The sequence below is a fragment of the Varroa jacobsoni genome, unplaced genomic scaffold (genome assembly GCF_002532875.2).
Source record: "Varroa jacobsoni isolate VJ856 unplaced genomic scaffold, vjacob_1.0 scaffold_90, whole genome shotgun sequence".
NCBI lineage: Eukaryota > Metazoa > Arthropoda > Arachnida > Mesostigmata > Varroidae > Varroa > Varroa jacobsoni.
Window position 1 is genome coordinate 200,572 of NW_019212992.1, and position 11,433 is coordinate 212,004.

General features: G+C 37.6%; 1 protein-coding gene across 1 annotated transcript; it reads right to left on the minus strand.

Annotated features, from left to right (window-relative positions):
• Window positions 1-3,214: 3,214 nt before the first annotated feature.
• LOC111264097 (protein TEX261) lies at window positions 3,215-11,427 on the minus strand. Its single transcript, XM_022839704.2, has 6 exons — window positions 10,691-11,427; window positions 9,885-10,156; window positions 9,039-9,118; window positions 8,133-8,286; window positions 5,736-5,912; window positions 3,215-5,167 (listed from the first exon to the last, which is right to left on the minus strand). Exons 2-6 carry the CDS (start codon window positions 9,949-9,951, stop codon window positions 5,040-5,042), a joined length of 606 nt encoding a protein of 201 aa, XP_022695439.1. The 5' UTR covers window positions 9,952-10,156; window positions 10,691-11,427; the 3' UTR covers window positions 3,215-5,039.
• Window positions 11,428-11,433: the final 6 nt, after the last annotated feature.

An 11,433-nucleotide genomic window follows, 5' to 3' on the forward strand; every position in this document is an offset into this window, starting at 1 on the left:
AGAGAGAGAAAATGCAATGTTTGCAAAATACAGAGAAAAAAAACGACAAACTTGTCAATATAGACAATCTATGTGCAATCTTTTCACGTAAACTGATAAATCTCAGTCCCTCGTATACATAACACGATGTTGTAGAAAATGCCACAGAAGCGTATACGGTTACAGCCAGATTTGATTCAATATCGGATTATTATTGTCGGCTCTGCGTTATCCGACTATATGTTGTATAAAGGAATCCACCATAGAGGAGGCCTTCTATTTTGCTGGGTCGGTGTTGGCTCCGATATGACATACATCAGTTCGTGACAGTCCGCCATGAGCAGCCCATTTGTGAATTTGGTCCAACTTAGGTGCTACGAAATCTTCGTTTTAAGGGAAAAATCTATTGCTTCAAATAGTTATTACAGACCTTCGTCGATAGCCCATGGTTGTAATACCTCTAAATCTTACCATTACTCATAATGAAAGATCTCTATAGTGACGTTAACTAGTTACTAACGTAATAATAAGTTACTAACGTAATTTGTCGGTATCAAGGATTAGGCTATTTTAATAAATTAGAGCACCTTTTCTCTATTGTATTTGCACAACGTATTGTAAATTTTTCATCGATTCCGTGAAGAAATCATGAAGCATACAATCGCGTAAGTAAGATAGTAACAACTAAATTACGTTCTGGTGTACCTACGAAGCATGTGCTCTTTATTAGCCAGTCTTCCTGAAACACAGTAGAGAAGTTCGTGATTTGAAAAAAAAATTGTTCGCTTGTCACAAATGGCAGTCTAAAACTGCGAAAGGAATGCTATACTAAAGACATGAAGTTTTTAGAATGAACCTGTGCCACATTACTACGTTTTGCTCACACCTTCGAGTGAAAATTTTTATATTGGCGCAAGTTACAATAAATATGTATATGCCAAGTTTAACAAATTAAATTGATGCTTTCTGACCCAAGTGGATCACCCTTTATTTAAACCGAACGCTCTGACAGTGTTGAAAAAAAAATGTACTTATACAGATAGAAGTATGGTGGAAGTCCAAGTGGTACAGCCCGAGTCGACAAAATCGATAAAATGTCGAGTGCCCCTAGATTGGAAAGGTAGAAATATCCTAATATGCAATATAAGCTAAAAGAGTTAGCACAAAAGTGCGTGAGAAAAAATTCAAATCACAATCAGGGACTATTCTTCGGCTTTGTGCTGTAAAAGAACGTGACAAGCATTGACTAACCTCAAAACACAAAAGTGAAAATAATTTCGGAATAGAACATATTTAAGAGCGAAGTTAATATTTTTATATTTCATGAAAATGACCGGATCTAATAAAAGAAAAAAAAACGTATCATTAACAAAGCGCAACACCAGACAGTAATATAATGGCGATTACCAGTTACAATGGTTTCAATATTTTCATCCAATAACTGTTTTTAGTGGAACCTGTGGTCCAGATTGCGCTTATTTAAAAAGCCTGACGTCAAGTCATTTTGGCAAAGATTTTTATTATGAACTTTAACTCTGTTTGTTCTGTTTCAGTAATTCGTTATTAACAAATCAACCGTGCAAATTAACAAAAAAAAAAATTAATTAGACACAATGATATCCTGCCCTTAAATCACCAGTGTGATACGCAATTGTATATTCATTTGTATTTAAAGACGTTCGAGGCTGGCTCTCAGTTGTCTATACTGCAATAGTTCTGGGTACCGCTGTTTAGCGTTGCGTTATAATCATCGCCTTTCATTCTGCTATTCTAGTTTATGATTAAATCACAATATGACTCGACCTGGATTCGAAATTTAAGAACCCTGCGTTTTCCTCGGGTCCATATGCAAGGACATTAGCACTGCACCACTCCAGAGGCGTACGCGTTTAGTAACATTGTAAACACCACTATACCAGAGTAAAAGTATTGACATTCGTATTTAGCATTTTCTTAAACAAAGATTGGACACGTACAGAAAAAGAGCAAAAGATGAGCTGAATTTCTTTAAGGCCTTATTGTGAACGCTAACTTCCAGCAGGATGTTTGAGGTAGTTCTGGGAGAAACATGTCTGAGGTCAATAAAAACCGAAGCGTAATTCTCATTTTTGGTCCAAAACAAGCATTTCTTCAGCAAAAAACGAACTTTTTTTTAAGACTTCCTTATGTAAATCGTGTCGTTGACGGGCACCAGATTCTATATCTAGTACGTACCGCGGTAGAGTAGAGCTCTCTCCGGCATTTTCTAATAGCAGTACACAGTTAGCGTAATTAAGATGACTAACTACTACGCTAAATTCACACGTTCTTTTGGCTCCCATCCTGGGTCGCTAGTTGTTTTAGTCAACTACTTGGACTATTGAATGAATTGAATCTCAATGCGTGCATAGTACGGAGTATATCTATTTAGCCTCCAATTTTTACTCGTGAATCACACTCTATCCTTCGTGAAATAGCCGAAAACGATTTTTATATGGAAGGTGCAAAATAAAACTCTAAAATAACTAAACGGTATATGGAAACCTATAAAATATTCTATTGCCATATGGGTACTGATTATAATGAGTCAGTTTTTAAATAGCGACAAGCTAAGAGACGTACAAGGCCATTAGCCTCTGGGTAACAGGACAGTCTATATGGGAAGAAAACGGTTACGATCTTCATTTTCATGAAACTCACGTTTTTCTAAAAAAAAATAGTGTAAATTCGTTGATTTTAACTCGTAGTTTTCATTTTATTTTCAGCATATATATATAGACGAATAAAACTACTGGACGTAGTATCATCAGTGAATCCTTTGATGAGCTTTAAGTTAGCTCATTCTGCAAAATAACTTGGAACAAACAGTCGAGTATCACAGACGTATGGAACACACGTCTGGTATCTTAGGTCCCTGAAGGGCAAACAGGCCGTATTACTTTTAATCAGTTAAAATTGACGGTGCAACTGATAAACCATTTGATATCAGAACCACGACTTTTTCTGATTTTGCAAGGAGGAATGACACTTTTGCAAAAAAAATAGGCGTAATTCACTTGCACATTGATTCATTTATACGGATAGCCCATCTTCCATATAAAATCTAATTGTAGTTTAGATTGTTCAACTTCTACTACCTTAAAGCAATTCACCAGGTTGAGAAATAAGTAGACATTTCATTTACACAACAATGGAAAATCTCTTATTTAGGATAACTTAACTAGTTCTTAATCAAGACTTAGAAAAATCCAACTAGTTCTTGTTATTCAAGGGTACAAAAATTTATTGAGACACTGATAAATTGCCGCCTCCTTTCGCGCATTCCAAATTCTCCTGGTGTTCACTAATGTTGGCTCAGGTCTCAGAGACTTCCCAGCAAAGACTGATTTCCGACGGAAACTACTATGCAACGAATAGATCCATCGTCGATTAGATTACATCTCTGAGCTCCCCAAAATACCAGTGGTGGTAATATTTCAAGAAGATTATATTCGCTTATAGCTAATGCATGGTGATGCTATTAAACTAAATTTGCAGATCTCCCCTTTTCAAAACTATCTCTTATACTATATCGTTAGTTGTATAGTATGTAAACCCAGAAAATAAATCTCGGATAGATCAGGACTGAATTCATAATAAGTGTGACCATTTGGCAATAATGTAAATATCGCGCCTAGTCTACACGATGACATTTCGCTCACTCTGACGTCTTCTAGCATCTTTCCGCATATGGTATTACTCATCAAAGCTCAACTCCATCATTAAACATTTACATCTTGAAAGTGAATGCTAGTCGAATGTGACCAGCAGACAACAGAGCATATATTAAGTTTTAATTAATTTCTTCACCGCAATATGCTGATCTACAAAATGGCGACTACTAGTTCAACGGAACGCTTTATTTTGTTTCTCAGTTGACAATTCACGATTCCGTCACGCGCGCCGTAGACATTCTTTGGTGGTCATTGTTGACGCATAAGAACGAAACAATGCGGACAACATCAGTACACTAAAAAACCATCGACTATATACAAAACAAGCTAATTTCGTGTTCATCTAGGTTTTTTGTTGCATCAGTGTGCTTCTTCTCCTGCATATTGTGTGCAGCTGTATGTATCAGCAAAAGATGACTACGGTTACCAACCTGTAACTTAACAGTGGATATCATCTATTGTCTACGATTGTCTAGTTTGTTATGTTGTAGTGTTATAAATATACAATTCCATTCATGCGGCGTCCATTAGGCGTCGATCTTCACTCTCTCAATCGCCCCCCCCCAGTCGACTTTTCCTTTGCTAACGACAGCTACATCCTAGCCTGCATGCCTACCCAACATCTTCTTCCATTCCATCTGATTAGTTGGCATCGTGGGAATAATTAATGCCAAACTAAAGAAATAATAGAATCACGAAAAGTTCAAGGTTCATGCTATTTACTCCACCCTGTGACTGTAATATCTGGTTATCATTACTGTCTTTAATGTACCACAAATAAAAGCGGTACGTAATAATATGCCCCTACTACGATACTTTGTACAGTAGATAGTATAAAGATTAATGGCACACTACCACCAAATGTCAGGTGAGGGATCGTCTGCGCCTGTACTTTTTTTTATAACAACGCACGTCTTCGCATAGGGCCTATATGTCTAAGCAGCCTTGCTCATGTGACTTAAGAATAATACCCATGAAAAAGACCAGTTTTAGAATTAAGGCAATCGTTTCCTTACACTTCCCCATGCACACACGCGGGCAGACTGTACGCTCGGTCTAGTATATCCGTCTTTTTTAGGGTGATGGACGAAAGCTGCCACCAATACTACTTAGTTTGTTATTGAGAGGGTGATGATGTGAAATGATGACATCACATCTTTCATCGTGAGAATGTATTCTATCCGGGGGAATAGATGTTTTTGATGACAATTAAATAGTGTCCATTTTAATGGTCGTTCCTTGGCATATGCAACATTGACAAAACGCCGACTGAAGGAGGTCGACGTCGATCCATATCCCGCCGACCGTTAAGCGCGCAATGATCTTCAAAAAGATAAATTCTTCTTTACCTATCTTGTTCTCTCGCTGTTAAAATGCTCTCTTTACACGTTGAGGCAGAATTGATTCCCGAGCAGATCTAAACAAAGTCAATAATGAGGACTTCTTAAGTCCTCGTTTAGCGAAGTTGAATGATTGGCCGAAAGGATCACCGTCATCTGAAATGATTGATTAAAACAGAGAACCATCGATGTTCTAAATTAGGTCATTATACCGATTCATGGGTGATTGCCGATCAAAGCATACGAAAAGAGACAGCGGGTCAACGATATATTACCTTTCCGGCGTTACTGGAATACTAGTTACATAATCAGTTCGTTAATATGATTATTACCTTATTACACAAGGTAACTGAATTGGTTTATAGAAGTTCTGCATTGATTGGCGCCGTCTTCATGGCGTCTGCTAAAATAAAGTAAATAAAAAAATGACGCTACACTACCGTGTGATATTTTTACCTTTGAACAAAAGCGCATTTTAACTGAATAACAAACTGAATTGAATATCTTTCAAATCCGCAATCTAGGTGTTTCATAGATGGTCAGAATTCGACTATTACACGGATATATAAAACAAAATATAGTTTAGCATCGCATATAAAATATCGATAACGATCTTGAGATGTTATTCATATCATTGTTGAATTTTAATATCATCATAACTCATACTACTTAGAATCAATCCGAGCGTTATTTTATTTAAGTATCATCTACTGCCGTCTCGTACCAAGGATTTTCCGTTCGGCTCTTGTAGGCAAAACAGCATCGTTCGCAGATAAAGAAACAACAAAGGCGAACGGAACCGCCCACAGGCAAAGTGTGAAGTAGGCGAGCACCTCGCTGAATGGAAAATAGACTGACGAGAAGAACGAAAATGCCTGATAATGATTCCACACCACCAAAACTGAAAACAAGAGATATCGATAAGGCATGTTTGTTAGTGCTATTTTTGGTCCGAGATTTATACCAATATAAATTATATAAAATGACTCAACAAATACAAATAGTGAACAGGAGTAATGCGATATTGTATGTGTAAGTAGCACCTTTGTGCAAATTCAATTTTTTAACGTGCTTGTTACCGGCTCCTTGCATTGTTTCATGCAATTGCTACATGCATTATTTCTCTTATTATATGCCCTTATGTAACTTACAGTTTTCTTGTCGTACATTATAGATTTCTGCTTTATATTATCTACTATAGGTAACACTTTTATTATCCAAGATCGTCGGTTATTAAAATCGGTCACTATTCTAATTATATAAAAATATCTCTTCCGTGCAGTTTCTTACGCATCACATTCAGAATGAACACGACGAATACCTGCAACAAATACGATACATAAATGCTTGCCTTTGACCCGCATTCGCTTCATAAATGCCGACTCAAATTATTGAAACAAATAATAGACCACTATTCGTTAATTCCCATAGGTTACGTAATAGAATTTGACTTTTATGTTAATGTAATACGAAAAGTTGTTGTTAGTTCCATAGCTTGTCTTATTTTGTTTGTGCAGTTTTACCGTATTATTTCTACTCTCTATTTCTACCTCCTAGCTCTATTACCAGAACTCAATCCGTGTGTTACGATTACGCGAGCCGCACTTTACACTGACATATAAATACTGGAAAAGATATTGTTTCTTTCTGTCGCAATGGATTTAGTCATTTCTAGATACCTTACGTCCCGCATTAGTGTCGGGCCCCGTCTCAGCCGCCGAAAAAACTACCGACTAATCATCACAACGCCATTGAACTTCATCCTCTTCCACCATCAGATCTACATAACTTTGGTGAAAACTTACAAAGTAGCACATTCAGTGGGAATCACCCGTCGGGCCGCGTATCTCACCAAACACGTCATTTTCCAACATGCGTAAACCTGATCTTGCAGTAGCAGCGTCAATGTCAACCGCCCGTCCACTTTTCTCTAACTGATTTTCTCCTAAGAAAATTTCGGTTGCCAAATCGGTTCTTCGAAGTTACTTATCTTTTGATTCGCATATATAACTTACAAAACTTTTTATTCCCTCGATCATCACTCTTTTGGGGCCATTGTCAGCATACATAGGCCTCATCTCTTCTAATCTGTAGAATTAGCACTCTATTTCTTTGCCAATCACTCTGACATTTTCTAGCCGATCGCTCCAAATAACAATCTCTTCTCCGGATTTTTCCATGGATTTTTATGGGGTGACACTTGCCAACACCAAGGCGACCTGAGTAGTAACGGTCTGGTGTACCTGGGTTACAGTGCAAAAGTTCGCTGAGCCCTCTGAAGAAGAATCGTTGAAAAAGAGCTTGTGTCCACTTTCGCCGGCTCCAAGAATGCGCGATGGATTCGAGGACTGATAATTTGAGATTCATTTCGCCTTTTCTTGGCCTACGGATGTTTAGCATAATCTTGCACTTTTTACGCATCCTCATCTCATATGGCGTGACCGACCTGGATTTCTAAGTATCTGGAAACTTTGGTCGTTTTTATACGTGCACGAATTTAATTGACGTATCCAGGTATACCTTTTCACTAGATCGAAAAATCGCATCTGAATTCATCCGGTCGAGCTCCACTTTATTGTCGCTAACACATATCGCGATTTCGACAAACGGCGGATTGGCTCTACGATCGAATCCATGCAGGGTTTATGCACTAACAATCGTTTCGACGCCAACTGATATGCTTTCCGCTCATAAATCAGGCTCGACAGCAGGAGCAAAGATAGACTAGAAAAACATACTTCGGCTACTTTAATTCTACTGATCATTGAGCATCACACGAAACTGAGTTGGGGAGAACTATGCAGGTTATACATATCAGGGCATACAGGGAAAGGGGAGCACAGGAAAAACAGACGCAAGGTGAAATCCGTTGGTAAATTCTTGTTGCGTCTGAATAAATTAGCTGCAATTGGATACGTTCGAAATATGGGCTCCTTTTAGTATCAGACGTGACACAATCTCAGTGCCACACGAGTAGTGATATTTGTTAATAATTTAAAATACAAATATGTATACGCATACGGGTATTTACTGCAAACGTTTCACAAATCTACATAACCTTTTTTTTGAAGTAATTTGGCCATGCCCGCCAGGTTTCCAGCTCGTCTACTTTAATACGTACCACCGCCGGCGATGAACGATGGCGACATGGGGTCAACAAATGGGAATGTTTTTAAGACTAGTAAATGTGAGACCTGGCTAAGGAAGCCGCTAAGCAACATCGTCGTTGGGAAGTTCTCGAACACGAGAAGACATGAGTAGATAAATATAGTGCCCTGTTTATGAAAAATGCAAATAACAAACACACTGTTAGGTAAATGACAACCTACAAGGAATACACAAATAAACAGATTAAAACATTTCGGTACACTACTGCGTGCGGTATATGATAGGCCTTATTGTCGTTATCAAACGGCATAAAGACGAATGTCGTAAGAGATTCAAGGAGTTGAATTTGATATAACCATTGACGTACATGTATTTGTGTAGTTTTGTGCCTGGCTAAAATTCGAATCTAGATCCACCCTTCAATTATAGAACCGGCAATATTTAATGACTAATTGCTAATATATTTCACATATTTATATAAATATTCAATATATACTAAAAAGATATACATGTATTTCTAACTGATACGATATATGCATAATAAGGAAAAAATATAGTAACTATAAAAGAATATGCATTATCGGTATGCACAAAATCATATAATTAAACAAAAGCGTCGCTTGCCTCAGCGCCTAGATAAGGTCTAATTTAACTTGTCCACAAAAGCTGTAGAATACGCAAAAGGCCATTTACACCAAGTTCGGATTATAGGCATGTATGACTGTTTTGGCTAATAAATAAGATGATGCTATCGTTCTTTCAGAATCATTTGTATCTTGAAACTAATTAAGACACCTTCTTCGTTGTGTGGCCATAGTTGACCCAATAACAACAACGGAATTCGCTGAAATAGTAGGTGATTCAAATTCTCATCGTAAATGGAAAGGACTCTCTAAATATAGTTTCTAAAAATACTTACAAATATCATATATCGGATAGCACGAGCTGTCGCAACTGTGAACTCTTCAACAATTTCAGCCAAATAATATAAACCCGATGCTGGAAGGCAGAAAGGCCAACATAAAAACGAGCACACAATTCAGTTCCATAATCAGTTGACCCTTAGACGAATCAGACCCTAGTCGAACCGTCCGATCTGCAACGACTACTAGGAAGTAACTTAAGTGCACAGTGCAGCCCTAGAATTTATATGCACATTAAGATGCAGTGAAGCTAGATTAACCATAGCAGGAAACTGTTATTCCTTTTTGTTTCTTTAGAGATAAAAGTAAACATGGGACAATAAATTCTAGCTGTATTCGGATGAGGACCCACTATGCACAACGAGATCCTGCAGGACTATTTATATCAAAACAATTACGTTGATGTCTTTCTTTCATTTCCCTGTTTTATTTATATCTTATGTTTGAACGGGAATTACGTTGGTGACTTGAACTAATAGAGATCTTAAGAAACAATGTAGGATATGATTCTTTCAAGCCTCAATAATATATAGGTAACGAGTAGTATATCTTACAATCGCAGCAGTTCCAATCGTAACTTATAGTAGGTATGTGTTAACTTGTCATCGAAATTAGTTGGTTAAATTAAAAACAGTAAAAAAAAAATAACAGAACAGTTATACAAAATTAATTAAGACTGGGATGATTCCATATAAAATCTCTACAGCGCTCTTTTGCAACATTCAAATACAAACACACAAACGGAATCCTAATAATTTTCTACTACAGTTTTCATTGAAAAGTCTCATCGTATGTGTGTTAAATTGAAAGGCAGTTATTCTCGGTCTTTAACAGTTACTTACCGATGCATAAGACCGCGAAACATACTTGTACACCCATAGCAAACCATGATAATAGATAGAGAAACATCTTTTCGTGATTTTCTCGAACGCTTCTGACATCTAATGGGTGCGGCCATCTTGTTTCGAAGATTCGTCGCGATCGTCTTTGTTTGTTTATAATTCTCTGAGCACATGCACCCCTGGCGGGCTATGACGATACCGCCTTTTCGATTGCCTCACCTTTCGTGTTTAGAACGACCTGACTTAGATCAGTTCTAGTTTCTGGAATTGATCTGATGGAACTATCCGTGTAATTGCCTTAAAGTCGTAACATCTAGTCGTAGCAATCAAGAATATGCGAATAAACAAATAACAATATAATAAAATAATAACAAGAAAATATAATTTAATACTGCACTTAGCTAAAACTATTCGTTTTTTTCTTTATTTTTGTGTCACTGAAGAGCGAATTATACTCACTTTTCACAAACTATCTAAACCAATTGAAGCTAGCCTTGAAGAAATAACATAATGTCTAACGATTCTGTATTCCAAGCAGTATTCATCACTTAATTATGTCCACGCAGCAAAGAACCACGAACTACCAAGAACGGGCTGCTCCTATAACAAGGCCTCATGCAGTAAATGATTCGCAAAATGTTGGCTTCTTTCTCCGAACGAAAGGTTGAAATAGAATAAAATCTCTGTTATTTTTGGTCTGCTTTATTAATATGAACCTGAATTATCACCTTCGTCACATTAGATTAAAATCCATCGTGCTTACACAGTACAAAATAAATTGTCGATTAAAAAAATATGATATCTACCATTGTGTTTTCATCTATTGTCTTCGGGTTTTCAACATCACCATGTAGATTATCCTTTTCAATTACGCACATCAAACGAGCACGATCTTTTAATAAATTGATCCACATAACAATATAATACCAGTCAGTCCACAGCAGCAGCAGCAGTCGTAATGGGAGTAGATGCTGAGAGCCTTTTATTGAAAGGTTGTTTCAAAATGCGCCGAACTTTAGTTATGTAGCAGGCTTCAGTTGGACAACAATGGCCAGGTTTTTCTGGTGGCGCAATGGGTATCTGGTTTGTTTGCTAAATATGAAACACACGCGGTACTGTAGGGTCATATCCGAGCATGTACACTTGGTTTCGTACCGAAAGAAGCCAGGCGTTTGGCGGAATGCTTAACGGTGGCACCCGACGTAAAACTTGAGCGTTTTAGACCATTACGTGAACGTAAATTGCCCGACAGTTCTTTCTTAGATTAATGGTTAACAACTGCGAGTATATTTAACGACTATTATGTTTAAAAGCTTGAGAGGTTTATTTGTAAGCGCCTTTAGCGCATGACAGTGGCGCCTAACGTACAACTCAAGGCATTAATTTAGCTATTATGCACTACAGTTACGATCTAGCATACTGCGGGTAAGTGGTGAGATGTTTCGCGCGGCTGTCTCGAACAAGAACTACGGTTCTGTGTATGTGTGCGTGTTCTGCTGGTTCTTTTGGCCGGACATACAAAGTGTCAAATAGGCACAAAAGGCTGTGC